Genomic DNA, 20227 nt, shown 5'->3' on the forward strand with positions numbered 1-20227 from the left:
GGACTTGTTAAGGAGGGTTATGTGAGCTGAAACCCGAGACAGCCCTTTTGCTTCTATCTGGAGCCCACATCTTGCCTGGAAATGGGGCATGACCAAGCGCAGGGGTCGCTTGCTGTTTGTATTAAAAGGGGAAGATGGCCTGTGCGCCTGCCAGCACAGCCCCCACATGCTTTCTCTATTAGAGCCCAGCACAGACTTATCAGAAACACATGTGTGGCGTTAATCATCTGGGCTGGGGTTCCACTTGGGAGTCTAACTAGCTGTCCCTTGGCAGAAGGAATCTGTTGACCTTTCCAGCTTGCTTGAAGAGGGGGCAGAGCAGCATTGGACGCGTGTGCGTGCTGGAGCTAGGGCATGTCTGGCTGCACCTCGGGACAGGCTGATTAGGGGAGACCCCCAGCACTGGAAGGCAGGCGGCTCCAGGAGGAGGGCTGCCCTGTGGGTGTGGGCGAGCTGCTCCCAGGACAAGGCAGGGGCCGACCTCCCAGGGGCTGCGGCCAGTTCAGCATTGCCTCCATGACAGTCCTGAAAATGCAGTCCTGTCCAACCTTCTCAGGAGCTCACAGGATGAGGGCTGTATGGCTCAGCCTACTGCCAACTCTGAAACCTCCGAAATCTTGCAGGAGGTTCGCACCCAAATTTATTAAGGAAGCCGAATCAAAGGAGAGCTTGTAAATTAAGTGGGATTTGGTCTTTGTAGTTGATGTGGTGTGGGTGAAAAGGCTGGGTGGATTTTTAAAAATGCTGTTCTTTTAATAACAATAGAGCCAATTCCTGAATTCCCAGATTACATGTAACTCAAATTCCGTGAGCCTTTTTACATATTCTGAAATAATCAGTCCCCACACATAAACACCTTCACTCTTTTTCTTTTATTATATTTTCTCAAACTTCCCCAAAGGAAGATATTTTAAGAGCAGTTTCAAACATCTTTGGCATCACATAAAAAAGAAATCTCGTGTAAAAAACGAAATGTCATCTTTACTTTTATAATACAAAGGCGCAATCCAATATGAACATATAAAATATATACAAATATAGTGCATGGTCAGTCACTTAATACAGCTCTTCTACAAAAAAGTAACTTTTAGAAATTAAAAAAAAACCAACAAGGTAACCACTGAAATCAATCACAGAAAAGTTCTCTTCACTCCCAGTATCCAAGTTCCTGTTTAATGTCCGGAGGGTGGAGAAGCGGGTAGGGCAGTCTGGGTGGAGAGGTGTCCAGAACCCCTCAGTTCCGCCACGGCCTCCACATGGAGTCGGCCGTGAGCGAGGGCCCGCTGGAAGGGGACACGGCGTTGGGACCTACCGAGGTCCCGTTGTTGCTGGTGTACACGGGGATGACCGGGCCGCTGTGTGCGAAGGCCCCGTTGGGGATGAGGAAGGCAAACTGGCCGTCGGGAGCAGGCACCACCTGGAAGCCGCCGAACACCTTAGCCGCCTCTCCAGCCTGGCTGCCCAGCTTGCAGGGGGCGCCGCCGGGAGGGGGCGCCGCGCCCCCGGGGATGGGCACGAGCGGCGGCGGCGCGAACGGCGCGTGCTGGGGGCCGCCGGGGCCAGGCGGGGGCGGCGGCGGCGCCTGCAAGGCGGGGTGCGGCTGCCCGGGATAGGTCATGGCGTTGATCTGGGTCATGCAGTTGGCCAGGTGGCCGAGCAACCGGGTGCGCACCTCGGTGTTAACGCCCTCGCACGTGGACAGGAAGCGGGTCACCTCGTTCATGCACTCGCTGAAGCCGGCGCGGTATTTCCCCAGTACGCTCGGATCTGTGCTCAGCGCGGCTGTAGGCCAGAAGGAGGCAGACGGGTCACCGAACGGCCCTGGCCCCGGGGCCATTGCCTCCCGCCCTGGGAGGTCCCTGCGGCGCGCCTCCCCGACCACGCGCCCGCCGGACCGCCTGCGGCTGGGGCGCGGGGAGGGGCGGAGGGGGTTGGCTCTAGGGGAACCAGCCGCCACCACCACCGCCACCGCCACACCAGCGTGGCAATCCGAGCCGAGACACCGCCTTCCCATTCCCTGTCGCTCCATTTAAACTGCTCTCAGGCCCAGCCCCGCGCGCGCTGTGACCTTGGGACTCGGCCCCCACCCTCAATCCACCAACCGCGCCGGTTTCCCCTTCTGGAGCGGGGGAGGAGAGCAGTGCGCTAAACCAGATGACCCCCCCCCCCCCACTCCACCCCCAGGCTGCACACAGCTCCAAACCGCCACGGCTCCCAGTCCTTTCGCCCAGCCCGCTTCCCCCGCAGCCAAGCCGCCCGCCACCCTCGCGGCTACCACCTCTCTCCCTCCCTTTCCGGAACAGTAACAACTTGGAGTTGCGGCTATAAATAAGACCCAGACCGTGGGAACGCGAGCGTGAGCCAAGGCAGTAAAATGTAGCTCAATGCCGCTCACAACCGCGGGCGGAAGTCTGGAAGGAATCACCGCCGGGTGCGAGGGCCGCCCGCCGAGGGGGACGCGCGAGCCGCCCTCACCGCGCCCTCACCGGTCATCTGCGCGCGCTGCAGGTTCCGGAGGTGCTTCACGGTCATCTCCAGGATATCGGCCTTCTCCAGCTTGGAATGCCGCGAGCTCTGCACAACAGAGGGCAAGGCAGGGCAGTGAGACCCCCGCCGCCCCCCGTCAGCTGCCTCGGATCGCTGGGGCCCTCCCGCCCCCCGCCTCCCCGGCCGTGGACCCCGGCGAGAAAGCAGCATTGCCGGGCTAGGCTACGATCCTCGCCTCGCAGGCAAGGGGGATTTCATTCCCGGAGGCTCCGAAACAGTACTTCGCACTTCTTAATAAATAATAATAATAATAATAATAATAAAAGCAGCAGGATTCTCCCCCACTTACATCTTTCTTAAGAGCATCCAAAATCAGAGTTTTCAGCTGGCTCAGGCTTTCATTTATTCTCGCTCTTCGTCTTTTCTCCATGATTGGCTTTGAAGACTGCAAAGAAATCAGACAGAACTCTGAGTTCCCCTGGGATCTGCCGCTTCACCCCGGGGTTTCCGGAGGGAAAGGAGCCCCCACCCCCGACCTGGTTCCTGGGGCTAGAGATACAGGCACTGCGCTTACCTTCCTGTGCTCAGAGGCTGTCTTTGGTTTATCCGGTGTCGTGTTGACACTGGCTGGGGTAGCAGCCACCGGGGACGAGGAATTTTTCTCCATTATATCAGCTGGCATTTTCCTTCCTTTTTTTTTAATCCCTAGAGAATTTTTATTTTTGGAGACCTTCGCCCAAAAATAATATTTTAATGTCCCTTTTTTCTTGAGACTTTCACAAAACTACTGAGCAAGTGCCGAGGGTTTATTATTCTATTTTGCAGCTACTGGGTGATCGGTAGCGCTATTCCAGGACCAAGGAGAGAGGTAGACGGGGGATTCCGCTGTTATCAGCACCAGCTCCGGATCCTGTGTGATCCCCAGGCCCTGGCGGCCTCTATATATATCTGGGACTGCACGCGAACGGCTCGTGTGAAACTTCCCAAACTTTCTTTCCCACAGTAACTTTCAGCCAATGGGAGGAGGAGACACGCGGCACCGCTCGTGGACCGCGCCCCCCCATTGGCCGCCAGGCACAAGGTCTGGCGGCCAATGGCGCGCGCCTGAGCCCAGGGCACCGGAGGCTACAACGTCAATCAAAGGAATTTTAACCCTTTGCTACTCTCCCCTCTGGGCTTTGCTTTCGAGAGGATTTTTCCGCATTAGTTTTAGACTAGTTTCTTTCTTTAAGGGGCCAATGTCTTTGCTCTTTGTTCTCTTTTCTATGTGTCACAGAACTGCTTTGACTGTAATAAGAAGTTCATTGGAAATATATTTTCAGAAAGGTATAGACCAAAGAAAAAAAGAGAGACATGATCAGTGATTAAAAGCGGCATAAGCGTGCAAGGGTGTGAATTACCCAAACATCTAAGTGATTTCCCTCCGAGCTTCTGTATACTGAGGAGAGTGAAAAGTAGATAATGCAGAAAAATAACCCCACCCACCCCCAAATTCCTTTTTGCATGCACCAGAAGGAAAAATAAAATTACCTTGCACTTCTCATTTGCAGGCTTCTCAGGGCAAGGTGGTTCTTGGACGCCCCCCACCTTCACCACCCCGTCCCTCTTTCCTTCTGTTGGTGTTGGGGGCCCTGGACCCCCACGCTGCCCCAGGAAACAATCAGAAAAATTTCCAACTGGGTAGAAAGGAAATGGAATCGCCAATGACAAACGAACAAGGGGCGCTTTGATGGCAACGCCGCTCCGGGACGCGCGCGCGCTCCTCCGCACCCTCTCCCTTTCCGCCCGCGGGCCCTCGGCGCGGCGGCACCTCGAGGCAGGCGGGCGGCGAGGCTGCCTCTCCCCTCGCGGGCCCTTTAAGAGCTGCACCAGCCGAGCTGCAGTTTGACATCAGCCGGCCGGCGAGGGCGCGCCTGGAGCCGGAGCACGTGCCAGGATGTTTTATTGCCGCCGCGGCTGCGGCCGGGCCGGGAGGATGTGTGTGTGCGTGCGTGTGTGAGTGTGTGTGCGCGCGCCCCGGGGGCAGGGAGGCGGGAGGCGGCGGCGGGCGGCCGGGAGCGGGGGCCGGTTCCTGGTCCCCGGGAGAAGCCAAGAAGGTAAATAGCAGCTGCTGTGCTCGAGCCTGGGAAAACCCCGCCCCCTGCGCCTGGCCCGGGCTCATTGGCGCGCGCTGCGTGTGGGGTGTGTGTGTGTCCGGGGCCCCCTCCCCGGGCCCCGCCGGGCCAGGAATCCGAGGGGGCGGCGGGCGGAGAGCCCAGCCCCGGCGCTTACCCTCCCCCGCCCCTCCCCCGGCCAAGGTCAGCCCTTCCGGGCGGGGAGCGCACGCCCTAGGGTGGAGAGCGGGGCATGGTTCCAGCCCTCCCCCACCCTGCTTTTCGGGCTCGGGGCTTTAACTTGGCCCCAGACTTCCCTCGCCGCAGCCCCGGGGTGGGGGCGGGGGGGCACCTGGCTCGTTCCTCGCCCCCGCCCGCCCGCCCTCTCCCGCGGGGCCCCCGGCGCCCGCCGCGGTCACGAGATGCCTGACCGCAGTGAGGAAGCGGCCGGGTCAGCCTCCTGCCTCCGCTCGGCGGCTGCGGTTAGGGCGGCTTCGTGCGGCCCGCCCCTTCCCCGGGTCCCGGGCGGCTGGGCAGCTCCCCCTCTCCGCGCCCGGGAGGCCGCCGGCGGGCGGCCGGGAAGAGGAGGGCGGCGCGGGCGGCTGCGTGCTGCCGGCTGGCCGGGCCGCGCGCCGGGAGGAGCCGCCGCCGCCGCCGCCGGGTGCCACGTGGCGGGCGCCGGGCCGGGAGCGCCAGGGCTCTGGCGGCGGCCTCCCTGGGGGATTTGCCGCGCGGGCAGGGCGGGCGGCGCGCACGGCCCCGGCAGGCCGGCCGCCGCCTCCGGAGTCTGCCTGGCCGGCCGGGTCGCCGACCCCGTGTCCCCACCCCACCGCCGTCAGGAGCTCGGCCTGCGGCTCGGGGCGGCCTGGGAGCCCAGCGCCTCCTCTGATGTCGCCCCCCCTCGCCCCCTCCCCCGCCCTTCGCGCGTCCGGGAGGCCTGGCACACACTTCTCTGACACTTCATTCCTTCCTTCCCCCCGAGCTCCCCGCGGAGATAAGGTTGTCAATGATTCCCCCAGATCCGCCCCTGGTGCGGCTAGGCGGCTCCTGACTCCACTGACCTTGGGCGAGCCCCTCGCGTTCAGTAGGGAGCGCGCGCTCAGTGCCAGACACTGTGCTAAGCCCTGGATTACCACGACAAGGGAGGCAGTGCCAGTGTGCACGGAGGTGGCTGTGAGCGGCGGAGGCGGGCACACCCTGAGGTTCTGCTCCCTGACCCTGCGGGCTTGCCTGCATTCCCCCTTTTGGGGCTTGCAGGACAGACCACACCTGTAGGGACAGCCGCAAGGCTGGAGCTGGTCTGCAAGGCGCGGGGCCGAGCGAGGGGGTGTTACAGGAAAGAGTCAGAGGGTATGGCCCGCAGGAAGCTCCCAACCCCGGGACAGATAAGGCTTGTGAGTTCAGCTGACATTTGTGGATTTCCCTGTGGAGTCCTCCGAGAGGCCCCAGTCCTGCAGACACGGTTTCGTTTCTAGATGGAGGCAGAATGCTGTGGCTGTTTGAGAGTTAAATTACTTGTAAATTAGAGCACCTTGGAAAACTTCCTGGAGGAGGTGGCCTATCCCTTGAAAAACAGGGAGGCCTGCCTGCCACATTGGAAATGTGCTGTGTCATGGGGCTGAGGAGGAGACCAGCACCTCTCAGGCCTTACTCAGGGACTGTGGCCTGCAGCCCAGTGTGTGGACACCGTGCTCCAAGACCCTTAAACGCCTTGCCAGGGGGCTGTAGCTTTAGACAGTGGGGAGCCAGGAAATGTGCTCCAGGCAAAGAGGCGGCAGGGTGCCTGCCCTTGAGGAAGACGGCTCTGGCAAGAGTGTGCAGGAACACTGAGGCCAGACCAGAAGGTTCCATGGTGGCAGGTGTAGACGGCCACTCCCTGGGAAGCACCTGGCTAGCCGGCTCCAGCTGACCTGGGCATTGCCTGTACCCCACCCAGGGGGTCCCCCATGCTGCAGTGTTCCCCGTCGCCCCCCTCCACCTGGCGGCTGACTAAGGCATCCTTGTGGCTCTGGCTCTATTTAATCTTCTAAGCCTCATTTCCACCTTGCAGGAGAGCCCTCAAGTCTGCAGCCAAACGCTTACCTCATTGCAGGCTGGGTTTGTTCATTCCTGCCCCTTGCACTGCTCTCTGGGACTTTTTGTGTTTTCTGAACACACTGCAGAGTGGGCTATGCCCTATCATGTTCTGAAGAAATGATGAACGATGCCTCCTTTGTTGACCAGCAACTTGGGCCCATAGGGCAGGACTTTTCTGTTTTACTGTGAACAGATGGAGAAGTGGTGATGACAGAGTATTGTCTGTTGCTTTTGCAAAAAGTGGGGTTTTCCTGTGTGTCTGAACTCCGCCTGGCGAGCGGCGGTGAGCCTGGGAAGCTGGCTGCCCTGCTCTCGGCCCTGCCTCCCGTCAACTCTGCAAGCTTCTTAAAATGCTTCTACGCAGCGGCTGACTTTTTAAAAAACTGCACAAGTACACTGACCCAGATTCTTCCAAGGAGATGAACCCTTCCCAGGGAAGCAGGTTAACCCTTTGCAGCCCCTGCCCCCACCCCAGCCTTTCAAAACCCCTGCTTCCTCCACCAAGCTCCGCGCAGACTTGGGCAGCTGTCCACTGTTGGGCCCTGGCTGACCAGTCCCTCGTGCCACCCTGTCCCTTCCAGTCCAAGAGCCTTTTCCGTCTGATTCTGTTGTCCCTCCAGGAGTTGACACCCAGAGTGTGAGTGGAGAATGGGATCAGCCAAGTTAGGTTCTCACGACAGGGCCAGCGGTAGCCGCACGATCGGTTAACCAACAGCTCACTTATTGCCACTTTAGGAGTGAGTAGATAGGTGGAAGGCACACGTCACCCAGACACTCACACGTGCGTTTTTAGATACAGGGACAGAGGTCTCAAGTACCAAAACTCAGCCATGAGCTTGTGTGGGAGCAAAACATAAATAATCAAATCAAATCTATGCTCTCTCTGTCCCCTGTTTCATAACCATTCAAGGAGCAAGTTTCTTGCAAATGTGCTCATAGAAGATCTGCGGTGTCCTCGTCCTGAGCCGAGAAAGCAGGGCCAAGTTGGCACCGTGTCCACCCCTTGCGAAGGGCAGTGAGCTCCCTCAGCCAACAGATGACTTTTGGATCTTGGGGGTGCAGAAATCCCTTTCCAGCCATCCTCTTGGCTCTCCCAAGGCAGCAGGAAGGAGTCCCAGCTCTGTTCCTCAGTGGTATCAGCAGCACACAATGAACCCTCCCCTATAGGCAGCAACCAGCGGCTCCTGGGTTCACCTCCTCCCAGTGCTCCCCACCCCCACTGCCTGCAGTGGAGGGTGGTTTCTAGCTCTGATTGCGTCACCTGTTAGCTTTAAAGCCATAAAACAAATAACTGCATGGCTAGTGAGACTCGCCTTTGCCCCCTAGGTATCAGAATGGTCTGTGGGTTTGTTTTAAAGCTACAGAAAGGACAGAGCAAGAACCAAAGAAGAAAAAAGGTATTTTGCCGGAGGATGCAAAGCTTTTTTTTTTTTTCTCCCTTTCCTCCGCTTGACTGACTTTCTCACACTCAGATTCCCTGCAGCCTGCCAGAGACGTGGTAGCTGCCTTGCCAACAGCTATCCTGGGAGGGCTATTGAAAGAGCCTGGAGTAAGTACACACAGGGCGGGTTCTCTCCTCCCCCCCAGGACCTGCTCCGCACCTGTACCGGGAGCCGTCCCACACGTATCACCTGATCACAGCCCTTTCAGAGACCTTGAGAAAAATAAAGCCCAGGAGAGGAGAGACGTGCACGCGGTCTCGCCAGGGCTGCAGCCAGGTTCTTGCAGTCTGAGCCCAAGCAGCAGCACATTCCAGGCGGGCTGTGCATGCGTGTCTGCCTGCGCCTGCGCGTGCCGGGTGGGGGCACCGGCAAGGGGCGGGAAGCTGGAGAGCACCTTCATAATGACTGCCTGGCTGCCTCCTTCCGGCCGCGGGCGTCGGCCTGACTGGTAGTTTTATGGCCTTTTAATAGATCGCCCTCGTGGACTTTCTGGATGAGTCCCTCTGCGCTCATCTCAGCGTTTATAACCAAGGGGTTCTTGCGCGAGCCCCCGGGGAGCCTCTCAAGACCCCTGCCCCCACAAGTGGAATTCCAAGCTGTGCCTGGATGCGCATATTTAACAGGATTTTAATAAACACTTTTCACGTGAATGAACAGATGCATCATTTTTTTTTTCCCTGAGCAGAGGGGCCACAGCTCACAGCAGAATTGCAAAGCTTTTTGTGACCAAAAAAGGTTAAGGAAAGCTGACCCAGGCAACCTCCTCTTACTGCTGGGTATTCTAAGCCCCAGAGAGGGGAAGAGCCTTGCGCCAGGGCCCACAGCACCACAAGGCTGGGGTGCGGGGGTGGGGGAGGCAGAAGCCAGCTTGGGGGGGGTCCCCCCACCACAATGCTGTTTTCGGGATTTTTATGATGGAGTAGATAGCGTTGTGGCCCTCACCAAAGGCTGCATGTAACATAGACGTGTTAATAAGGATATCTGGAATTTCCAGTTTTTTCTCCGCTCTACCTCACTTGACAGCCCTGCACCCAGGTTATGGATGGAGAGGGACAGGCAAGACTGCGAAGAAAAGAGCTCTCCAGAATGCTGGCAGCAAGGGCCCTGTTGCCATGTGAAGGCATTCGACACAACTGCAGCTCGGCACTCCATCCTTGATAAAAATAAGTCGCCACTTCGGAACAAAACTCTGGGTTGATTCCTGGCCAAGCCGGGACCTCGAGCTGCAAGCTGGGGGCTGGGGACGGAGAGCCGCCGCTTTCCGCATGGGTTACTAGCAGCCCGCAATGCCCCTCCCCTCCCCCTCCTGGAACACGCCATCGGAGCCAGCCGGCGAGACCAAGGGAATGTGCACTTCTCTAATGCGCTCTGAAGGAGGCTGGTTGCCAAGAAAGCCTTTCCCAGTGGGGTGGGGGCAGGGCGCCCTGGGATGGCCTGGCAGTGGGAAGGTTCTGCACACACTTACCTGACCCCTAACCTCGGAGCCAGGGGGAAGGAGGGCATTCCCAAGGGATCACTGCGGTGCTAGCTTACACACCCCAGGGCTTGCTCGGTCTGGGGCATGTGAAGCCAGGCCCAGCTCATGGGGTGAAGCCTAGCCCCCCAAACACAGCACGTACATCCATTGGGCTTGCCAGTAAACTGCGCAAACTTTAACGTCACACCAAATGTCTCCACAACACAGTAAAAAAGGTGCAGGTAGCCAGGAAAAAAAAAAGCTTTTAAATAAAACTTGGCTCTTGAACATGACCTGGGATGAATAGAGACAAACTCTTTTTAAATTGTAATTAGCAGGGGTGGGCTAAGATATCATTCCCTACCAGCATCCCTGAGTTTGAGTCCTGGCTCGGCTCCGGGTTCTAGCTTCCTGCTGATATGCCTGGGAGACAGCAAGCAATGGCTCAAGTAGTTGGATTCCTGCCACCGATGTGCAAGACCTGGGCTGAGTTCCCATGCCCCAGCTTCAGCCTAGTTTAGCCTTGTTTGTTGCTGGCATTTGGTGGTGGTGGTGGTGGGGGTAAATCAGTAGATAAGAGCTTTTTGTCTCCCCTCCCACACACACATGTATCTGCCTCTCAGAGTAACTAAATTCTTTTTGATTTAAGAAATTATCATTACCATCCTTGCATTGTGGCACAGATTGCAGAGAGGTGAGGGCTGGGGAAGCCAGGAGGGGGGCTATAAGGGCTCACTCGGGCTGCTGGTTCAGTGATGTAGAAACCGAGCCCAGGCGCCAACAGCTTCCCCAGAGAGGAAACAGCAAAGCCAGAACTCGGCTCACCTTTCCCACCACCAGTCTCTCCGCGCTGTACCTGTAGAGGAGGACAAGATTTTGAAATGGCATCTCCAGCCATGACTAACACTGCCACGGCAGATGAAGAGTGCCCCTGAGGAGCCGAGCTGTCCACCGGTGAGTGACGCTGGCAGACCACAGAGGCTGCGCGCTGGGACACTCTCTTCCATGTGCTCCTCGCCCTGGATTCTCTGGGAAAGATGGGAACTCAGTGGTTTCCGAGTTCCAGGAGACAGGAAGCCTTTGGCCGGGGCCTTGCACGGTAGGCAGCCTGCCTCCCAGTCAAGGCGGGTGCATGTCCTCTCTTCTTCCTTGTAGTCCCCAGCCTGTTTTCCTAACCTGAGCGCTGATGGGAAGACTGAGGGAGCCTACAGGTGCAGCGGCGGAAGCGGGGCTGCACAGATGCCAACCTCTCAGTGGCAGAGCCCTAGCTGGGAACACAGGCAGGGGTTAGAGCACAGAGACACGGTGCAGGCAGACTGGACATTTAGGAAGCAAGAGAGCATGAGAAAAGCATTTTCCTTCTACATGTCGGGCAGAGAGAGAAAGAGAAGGCAGCCCAGGCAGCGGCCACAGCTGCTGCCCAGGACCCTGGCAGGTTCTAGGGTGGGCGGGACTTCCAGGTCTTTCCTGCTGTTGGAGGTACCTGTTCCGTTTCCTGGCAGAACCCAACAGCTGACAAAGCCCTTTTTGTGACCACTACAGTGCCTTGTCCTATGGAACCTGCTGACCGAGATCAGTTAGACCGGAAGTGCTGCAGTGGCGAGCTCAGGGGCGGAGAGAGAGAATTCGTGTGGCCAGTGTGGGACTCTTGGCTATTGGGGGCACAGGAAGTGGATAGATGATGGTCTTCCTGGAAAACAGACAAGGTAGGGCAGGGAGGTTGGGGGTCAGGAGAACCAACTTTGTTTTCTCGGGGAGAGCCGGGGGCCAGAGGAAGATCTCCAGGACAAGGGAGCGGTCTGACACCTGACACAGGACATCACAGCTCAGAGGCCACATCCTTGGGGGAAGGGATTAGGAGGGGCGGGAGGAAAACCAGACGGAGACAGCAAGGGAAGGAATCGTGTTTACCAAGGAGATGGGCTGTTGGGTGAGTGCCTGGGCTCCGCCGAGCTGGGACAGAGGCACTGGGTTCAGCACTCCATGTCCTCTGCAAGACTTCCTGGGAAGATCTCAGAAGGAAAGAACAGGCCCGTGCCCGAGGGCCCTGGCCAGGTTCTGGAACCCGCATTGCTGCTTCTCCCTAACAATTTTTTTTAAAAATTTTTTTTTTTTTTTGACAGGCAGAGTGGACAGTGAGAGAGAGAGAGACAGAGAGGAAGGTCTTCCTTTGCCGTTGGTTCACCCTCCAATGGCCACCGTGGCTGGCGCGCTGCGGCCGGCGCATGGCGCTGATCCAATGTCAGGAGCCAGGTGCTTCTCCTGGTCTCCCATGGGGTGCAGGGCCCAAGCACTTGGGCCATCCTCCACTGCACTCCCTGGCCACAGCAGAGAGCTGGCCTGGAAGAGGGGCAACCGGGACAGAACCGGCACCCCGACCGGGACTAGAACCCGGGGTGCCGGTGCCGCAAGGTGGAGGATTAGCCTAGTGAGCCGCGGCGCCGGCCATGCTTCTCCCTAACAAGACCTTTGGTTCTGCACTGGGCGACGGTGGGGAGTGGACCAGGGGCACTGATCCTGCTGCTTGGCCTGTCTGAGGGTGGTGGTCCCAGAGAGGGCTGTGGGCAGCTCTCTGCACAGTGGATCTCCCCCGCCACCAGGCCCTCTCAGTGTGCACACATGATGTGAAGGCGGGAGCAGAGTCGCTCCCTTTGTGGGACCGCACTTCCGTGGGCTGGCCTCTGCTGAAATCTGAGCGAGATCTGGGACGGCAAGTTTCCTGTAGCACACTGCCACGTGCCTGGCCGACCTGAGGCCAGGGCCCTTGATAAGGTCCCTGCGCATTGCTGGCTTTGTGTGATGAGCCAAGCTGTGCTTATCACGCACAGATCCAGCTGTGGCCTTCATCTCCAAAGGCTCCCACCGTCACGTAGGGACCCAAGTACTCAGGTTCCAGTATTTGATCTCCTTGTGCCCGGGGGATATCCATCTACTTTCTATGTCTGTGCAACTTAATCCTGCCCAATGACTATTTTTAAATACCTACTGTGTGCAAGGCAGAATCGCACACCTATTGTGACAATTGCTTCCATCCCTGCCTTCTGCACAAACACTGTTCATCTATGATGACATCATAGGTTTATATCAACACCCACCCCCCCCCCCTTCCCACGTTTGTTGTCTCCACTGCTTCTCTAATAAAGAAGCTATGAATACCCTCATGGGGTTTGGTGGAACCACATGAAGAGAACGTTCACAGAGTAGGTACCTCCAAATGTTTGGGGAATAAGTGCATGAATGAACTTGGACTTTAAGAAATAGTTTGTATCGGTGACTGAAGGAACCCTGAGAGAGTTAGCATGTTTTTCTAAATTTTCTTTGGTGGCTGAATCAAGGACTGTCCAGGTGACCGCCTATGGGCCACCCGCATACCCCTGCAGACAACTCTGCTCTGTTGCAATCAGGGGAATTCAGAGGAGGCTGTGAGTGTGCGCATTTTCCCAGGCCTATCTTTATTGATGGTTATTAAAGACACACCACCACATGGCAATGGGCAAGTACAAAGCAATTCTCAGGGTAAGGTACGTGGGAAGAGGAGAGATACTGGGCTCCCAACCACTGGCACTGTAATCGCAGTCTGCCCTATCTACGTGTGGTTAATAAGTAAGATTCAAGCAGGCAGCTTCCACCGTGGGGCAGCAGATGGAAATGGCCGGTCGTCGGTGCTTTTGGAAGACAGGGAAAGGGAGCAAGGGGGACATTGAGGGCTGGTGAGTCTAGTGGGTGGTCACCCAGGCGGCACGCAGGCCCCGCGCGTGATCCGGAGGTGGGGTCACCGCTTAGCTCTCCTGCCCTCACACTTCTCATTCTGTGCCAGCTCCTCGTGGGAGAGTCTGTACAGCCAAGTAGATAGGACTGGTGCTCAGACACACTGGGTGAGGTAGGTGTGAACGGCACACACGCAGCCACCTGCCTTCATAGGGCACCCCAACACACCTGTGCTTTATGATGCTGACTGATATCGATACAGGGGCTATAAAGTGGAGGTGAAATGTCCTCTCATATTTCAACTGTGCCTTCCCCTGTGAACTTCAGGTGTTTTACTGCTGAGATTTGACCGATCTCATGGGTATTTCTGTTGGGAATGTTGCACATACAGCTAGGTATATGTTCATGAAAAAGAATATGGCAGGGTGGCTGCCACACAGGCTGTGCAGCCAGACGGCCTTGTTCGTGTTCCAGCTTGTTTGCATTCTTTCCACTGCGTGGCATAGCAACTGGGGACCTCAATTTACTTACCTGTTTAATGGGGAGATAGTCATAGCACCCACCTTCTAAGATTGTTGTCAGGACTAGCATATCTAATGGGCTTCGGAAAGTGTCTGGCAAATTAAAAATACAATAGAAATTCTTAGCCATTGCTGTTACTACTATGTGTGTATCTCTGATATCTGAAATGGATACCTTCATTCATCTAAATAATTCACAGTGCAAGTGTTTGGCACAGCGGTGGTGACGCTGCTTGGGAGCCCTGCATCCCATGTCACAGTGCCTGGGTTTGAGTCGTGGCTCTGCTTCCAATGATGGCTTCTCGCTAATGTGCACCCTGGGAGGCAGCAGGTGATGGCTCAAATACTTGGGTGCTTGCCACCCATGTGGGAGACCAGGATGGAGTTGCCGGCTCCTGGCTTTGGCCTGGCCCAGCTCCCACTGTTGTGCTATTCAAGGAGTGAACTAGAGTATGGGAGATCTCTCTCTCTCCGTTGATACCTATCATTCTGTCTTTCTAATAAATAGAAACAAGTAATAATTAATAAAAGGTTAAAAAAACCCAAATTCATAAGATGTTAAATTCTCCCAGAAATGGATGGACAACCCCTGGGACTGGCTTAGTCCGTGAGGATCCTGGGCAAGGCAAAAGCCTCAGGCTGTCTTTTATGAGTTACAGGCTGTGTGACCAGGAGAAACTAAAACATCGTCTGCCTGCACTTCCTTTTCCAGGGAGGAGGGTTTCTACCACACAAGCGTGGTAACTGTGGCTTTATGGAAAGACGCAGAGCTTGGCAAGGCCTTGCCAGAAATAACCGAGATGAGCCCAGATCCACAGGACAGAGAGGTCCACATGGAGGCAAGGGTGTCGGGCATCCACTGAGCACCCTGCCTCCCACACCCACCCGAGGAGACGGCATAGGCCACACTGCAGAGGGACACTTCCCCCCCAGAATAGGAAGCACGGGCGGCAGGTGCTCCCTGGGTCTCGGTCTCTAGGGAGGTAAGATTGGCAGAAAAGATGAACATCCAAGACCCTGCCTGCTCCCGTGCTGTGGAGGTGCCTGTGAAGTGGACTCTTCCAAGGGGGAAACGCAGTGCTGGTGACGGCCGTGTCAGCATGAACTGGGCCCTGGGGCCACCCTGGCTCTGTGATTCCGAGAGTATTTCTGATAGACTGTCCATTCGGCTGTCTTTTTCAATGTTTTAAAAATCAGAGATGCTTCCTGAGGGAGAAAGAGAAGAAGCGATGTTGAAAAGCCACTGATGTTCAGCACCTCCACATGTGGGGGAGGCGATGTCACTGATGTCCACAGAGGGCGGAGCCAAGTTTGAGCCTAGAGGACCTGATTCAGGGCACTTAGAAAGCTCCCATGACTTGGGCCGGAGCTGTGGCATAGCAGGGAAAGCTTCCGCCTGCAACGCTGGCATCCCCTATGGATATCGGTTCGTATCCCTGCTGCTCCTCTTCCAACCCAGCTCTCTGCTGTGGCCTGGGAAAGCAGTAGAAGATGACCCAAGTCCTTGGGCCCCTGCACTTATGTGGGACACCCAGAAGCTCCTGACTCCTGGCTTTAGATTGGCCTCGTTCCAGCTGTTGCAGCCATTTGGGATGTGAACCAGTGGACAGAAGACCTTTCTCTCTGTCTCTCCCTCTCTTTATTTCTAATGCTGACTCACAAATAAATAAATTTTAAAAAAAGAATAAAGGAAAAAGCAAGCCCCCTGACGGCTGCCCTGGAGGCTGTCTGACATGATTTGGTTTCTTCCTCAGCAGAGCAGGTGCACTCCCGACTTCTGCACTTGTCACTTCGCACCCACCCAGGTGATCTGTGGCTGAGAGCTCCCATTTTCCTGGGATGTGTGACTACGACAAAAGCAAGTGCTGGCCTTGCGGCGCCGGCACACCGGGTTCTAGTCCCGGTCAGGGCGCCGGATTCTGTCCCGGTTGCCCCTCTTCCAGGCCAGCTCTCTGCTATGGCCAGGGAGTGCAGTGGAGGATGGCCCAGGTGCTTGGGCCCTGCACCCCATGGGAGACCAGGAAAAGCACCTGGCTCCTGGCTCCTGCCAGGATCAGCGCGGTGCGCCGGCTGCAGCGGCGGCCATTGGAGGGTGAACCAACGGCAAAAAGGAAGACCTTTCTCTCTGTCTCTCTCTCACACTGTCCACTCTGCCTGTCAAAAAAAAAAAAAAAAAAAAAAAAAAAAAAAAAAAAGCAAGTGCTGGAGTTCAAAATCTGGGCATGGTTTAATGGCTGAAGAAAGACCCTAAAGGCAGGAGCACTTCCCCACCTGAAAAACCTACCCTCTCAGCCTTGAGTTGACTCAATTTATAATTAAAAAAAACACTGTTTTTCTGAATAGGTTGAAGTCAAGTTTTGTGATTTGTTAATTTTCGTCAAAAAAAAAAAGAAAAGACAAGACAAGAAATACAAGAGCAATGGCTGCCTTGCCTGAGTGCTCCTATATGTGCTCATGTAATGATTAACAGTCCCCTGTGGGCTATTGATTGATGTGGCCTGCTCTCCTGGTTTGAACAGGAGAATGCTGATTCACTCTTCAGGCACTTATGAATCACAGGTGTTTACCCTGAGACAACAAGTGAGGGGGGAGATAAAAGCAGCGCCCAAATATGCCCAGGTCTTTGAGTCAGACTGGAGCTGGTGTGGCATCTTCCCTCTGAAACCCTGTGTGAGGACCCGCTCTCGCTCACCGTAATGACTGCGCACCGTGGCCACGCGGGGGCTTTGGACTTTTATGGATTTCCCCTTTCATTTGTTGACAAGTTCAAAGTAACTGCCCCCGCCCGGGCTTCCATGTCTCAGGTGTTCCTCTTCCCTTGCCCCTGTCTGCACCCTTGTATTTGGGTAGCGAGCGACTGCACAGCTTCACAGGGCACCCTTACCCTAGAGTGTCATGCGCTGCCTCTCTCTGAGCAGGGGTTCCATCAGGAATCCAGATCGGATGGTGGAGAGCGCGCTGGTGGCCTGTGGAGGAGAGTGGATTCAAGAGAGTGACATTGACATTGACATTGACGGCCTGGTGCCTGGATTGGCCTGGCCATGGTGGAGACGAGGGCTCTGAAGATGGCACCCAAGCTTGTCACTATATATATATATATATATATAGAGAGAGAGAGAGAGAGAGAGAGAGAGAGAGAGAGAGATTGAGATTCCATCTGCTAGTTGTTTACTCCATAAATGGCTGCAATAGCCAGGGCTGGGCCAGGCTGAAGCCAGGAACCAGGAACTTCCTCTGGGATCCCCACAAAGCACTTGGGCCATTTTCCGCTGCTTTCCCAGGCTATCAGCAGGGAGGTGGACTGGAAGAGGAGCAGTCAGAACTCGAACTGGCCCTGAAGTTGCATTCTTGGCAAGGACACCACACGCCTGAAGTGGCGAGGCACTTTACTTCACTGCCGCTGATGGTCACCTGGTTAGGGTGGCTCCTGCCAGGCCTGCCCATTATAAAGTTACCATGCTTCCCCCACCGCCTTCGGGAGGCGATGCCGTAGGTTGTTTCTGCCTCTGCCCACTAGGTGTAGGGCCCTTCCAAGGCTGTGCTGCTTAATGGTGGATTCTCATTTCTTCATTCCTTCTAAATTTACTAATTGCAACTCTTCTGAGGACAAGGCCCCCAGGGCTTACAGTTTAATAAACTGAAAATATGTAGGGAGATAGACAAGCAAAGTAAGTAGACGAGTTAGAGTATGCATTAACAGACGCCAGGGGTGGAGTTGGAGGTTTTAGCTGCCACCTACAACACCAGGATCCCATGTGGGTGCGGGTTTGAGTCCCAGCTGCTCACGTGCCTGGGAAAGCAGCAGAAGACGGCCCAAGTGCTTGGGCCCCTGCACTTGCGTGGGAGACCTGGCTGGGATTCCAGGCTCCGGGCTTGGCCTGGCCCAGCGCTGGCTGTTACAGTCCTTTGTGGAAGTGAACCAGTGGATGGAAAATCTCTCTTGCCCTCTCTCTGTCTGTCCCTCTCTCTCTGTAACTCTACCTTTCAAATTAATAAATAAATCTATTAAAAATCATGCTGGGTACTATAGGGAGAAATCAATGCCAAGGCTGTGGCAAGAGGGTACAAGTTGAAATCGCACGCCCAGGGAAGGCCTGAGAGAGGAGACTCCTGAGAAAATGCAAGGAGACTTTCAGAAGGAGGGAACCGTGTGCACAGCGCTCAGAGGCAGGTCCGGGCTTCCCAGCTGCTCTTGGAACAAGGGGCAGTCAGAGCGGCTGGGGTAAAGTGAGCAAGGGAAGGGGCTGAGTGACAGGGCCAGCTGCTTCGGGCTTGGGGGCAAGGGACCTGCTAGGGACCTTGCGGTTGTTATCAGGGAGTGGGAGCCGTGGCCAACTTTCGCATACAGCTGCATCTTTCTGAAGGGTCACTTGGGCTGCTCTGTGGTGGACAGGACACTGGTTAAGGAACTGGGGCCTTCATCCAGGTAAGAGATGCAGGCAGCTTAGACCAGAATGGCAGCAAAGAGGGGGTTGGGTTTTGGGTGGATTGTGAAGAATTCACATGGCAAACAGCGTCTCCCACAAGCCCAGAGCCTCCTGGGCCTCTGATGTGTGTCCTTTCTCCTTCACCTTGGAGAGGAACATGTCTGAGCCGCCCTTGTCCACCACAGGGAACCCAAGGCCCGTGTCCGCTCACTGGCCACTGCCCTGGCCCTCACAGCGCCACAGCCTTCTGTCCGTCTCAGGGCCAGGCTTCTGCGTGGGCAAACCACGTGGATGTTTGCTCTCAGTCTCCTGCCATCCAGCGCCCTCAGTGCATTGAGAACCTTCTCATGCTCCAAAGCCCTGCTCCCCCGCCCCCCAGGGCAACTCTGACCACCTGCTCCCTAGGTCGGGACATCAACTGGACTCCCACTCAGGTTTGCAGTCCCCGGAGACAGACGTGGCCTCAACGTCGCCTGTGGCCTCGGAGCCTAAGACGCCAGCATCAAGGGCTTCACTGGCTCGGTGTCTGGCCGGTTGGGGTGTGGATTGCCATGAGAATACAAAATGGCGTTTACTCCTACTTGTCCCAGCACATTAGGCATGATTTTCTACATAGACAAGGGGACTCCCAAAAGTTCCTGGGGAGTGAACCAGCGGATGAAAGCTCTCTCTCTCCCCCCAGCCCCATCCGGTTTCTCCCTCTCTCTCTCTCTCTTTTTTTTTTTTTTTTTTTTGACAAGCAGAGTGGACAGTGAGAGAGAGAGAGAGAGAGACAGAGAGAAAGGTCTTCCTTTGCCGTTGGTTCACCCTCCAATGGCCGCTGTGGCTGGCGCACCATGATGATCTGAAGGCAGGAGCCAGGTGCTTCTCCTGGTCTCCCATGTGGGTGTAGGGCCCAAGCACCTGGGCCATCCTCCACTGCACTCCCTGGCCACAGCAGAGAGCTGGCCTGGAAGAGGGGCAACCGGGACAGAATCTGGCACCCCGACTGGGACTAGAACCTGGTATGCTGGTGCTGCAGGCGGAGGATTAGCCTATTGAGCCGCGGCGCCGGCTTCCTTCTCTCTTTGTAACTCTGACTTTCATATAAATAAATAAATACATCTTTAAAAATATAATGATATAGTTTTTCTTTTTTAAAGAAGTCAGATGAGGAATACAGGAGGCACAGACAACACTGAAGCTTCATTTGCCGCTAAAGGATTCCTGTCTCTTTTTCCCATGATTGATTTAATGTAGAACAATTGTACAGATTTAAAAAAAAAAGTCAAGCAGTACAAAAGGGCAGGAACTGAAGAGGAATTCTGCTCTGCCCAGAGGTGGCCACTCCTACCTGTCCCTTACTCACCTGTCCTGGGACTGCTAACAGTCAACAGCAGGTAGCAGTCAGTCACTATCCATGGCAGGTAAACTGAGGTACAGCGAAAGCCAGCTCCCCGCCTTGCACTTCCCAGGGGCTGAAGCAGCTCCTGTGCAGAAATGCAGCCCCTCCTTGCTCCCCCCCACACACTGTGGCCAACCCACCGTTTTTATTGGTGTCTTTGGCTCCGGCCTGGTTGGGCTGAGTTTGCAGAGAGCCCACACTGGAGTGGAATGGGGGCGTTCGTTGCCACCCTCCTTGGGTCTGCTCTGAGCCCTCCCAGGGAGCTTGGCCGTCGTCATCGACACCTCCCAGTTTGGCTGTCATCGCATCTCTCCCTGGAGTCAGCCAGGCAAGGGAGGAGCAGAGCCAAGAGCTACATCAGGAAGGCAGGCAGGTGGGAGAGGGGGAGGCAGCCCGGCCCTGGGCTGCTGTTACAGCAATGCTGGAGATTACAGAGGGATTTCGGGGCGGGAGGTGGGCTTTCCTCGTCCTCCCCACTCCTCCCCTACCTGATAGGCCTCAGCCGCTCACCTGAAAGGCACTGCTCGCGGTCTACCTTTCCCGTGGGAATCCAGCGCTGCCGGTGTAACCCCTGAACTCTGCTGGGTCGGTGCCAGCTACTTCCAAGCCTTTCGCCTGCCGATTACGGTGACA

The 20227-nt window shown here is 56.1% G+C and overlaps 1 protein-coding gene and 2 long non-coding RNA genes across 4 annotated transcripts; 1 reads left to right on the forward strand and 2 right to left on the reverse strand.

Moving 5' to 3' along the window:
- Nucleotides 1-853: 853 nt before the first annotated feature.
- Nucleotides 854-3443, reverse strand: HES1 (hes family bHLH transcription factor 1). The gene is made up of 4 exons (XM_002716517.5): nucleotides 3062-3443; nucleotides 2837-2932; nucleotides 2487-2574; nucleotides 854-1782 (listed from the first exon to the last, which is right to left on the reverse strand). Exons 1-4 carry the CDS (start codon nucleotides 3167-3169, stop codon nucleotides 1235-1237), a joined length of 840 nt encoding a protein of 279 aa, XP_002716563.1. The 5' UTR covers nucleotides 3170-3443; the 3' UTR covers nucleotides 854-1234.
- Nucleotides 3444-4016: 573 nt separating this feature from the next.
- On the reverse strand, nucleotides 4017-5891 carry LOC149127031 (uncharacterized). Its single transcript, XR_016232459.1, has 2 exons — nucleotides 5642-5891; nucleotides 4017-4163 (listed from the first exon to the last, which is right to left on the reverse strand). It is a non-coding gene; the product is annotated as an uncharacterized LOC149127031 (long non-coding RNA).
- On the forward strand, nucleotides 4448-8752 carry LOC103350485 (uncharacterized). 2 transcript variants are annotated; one of them, XR_518490.5, is made up of 4 exons: nucleotides 4448-4583; nucleotides 7983-8053; nucleotides 8129-8205; nucleotides 8570-8752. It is a non-coding gene; the product is annotated as an uncharacterized LOC103350485 (long non-coding RNA). The 2 variants fall into 2 exon arrangements; XR_016232458.1 differs by lacking the exon at nucleotides 8129-8205 and having other exon boundaries at nucleotides 8244-8752.
- Nucleotides 8753-20227: the final 11475 nt, after the last annotated feature.

This window comes from Oryctolagus cuniculus, chromosome 4 (genome assembly GCF_051225735.1).
Source record: "Oryctolagus cuniculus isolate XC-2025 breed Fujian yellow rabbit chromosome 4, ASM5122573v1, whole genome shotgun sequence".
Classification (NCBI taxonomy): domain Eukaryota; kingdom Metazoa; phylum Chordata; class Mammalia; order Lagomorpha; family Leporidae; genus Oryctolagus; species Oryctolagus cuniculus.

Bases quoted from the DNA above. Each gene is read 5' to 3' on its own strand.
- HES1 (XM_002716517.5), bottom strand. From the start codon at position 3,169: ATGCCAGCTGATATAATGGAGAAAAATTCCTCGTCCCCGGTGGCTGCT. The intron at 2,575-2,836 runs GTAAGTGGGGGA...TCTGTTGTGCAG, and splicing joins TGGATGCTCTTAAGAAAGAT to AGCTCGCGGCATTCCAAGCT. The intron at 1,783-2,486 runs GTGAGGGCGCGG...TCTGGCCTACAG, and splicing joins GCAGCGCGCGCAGATGACCG to CCGCGCTGAGCACAGATCCG.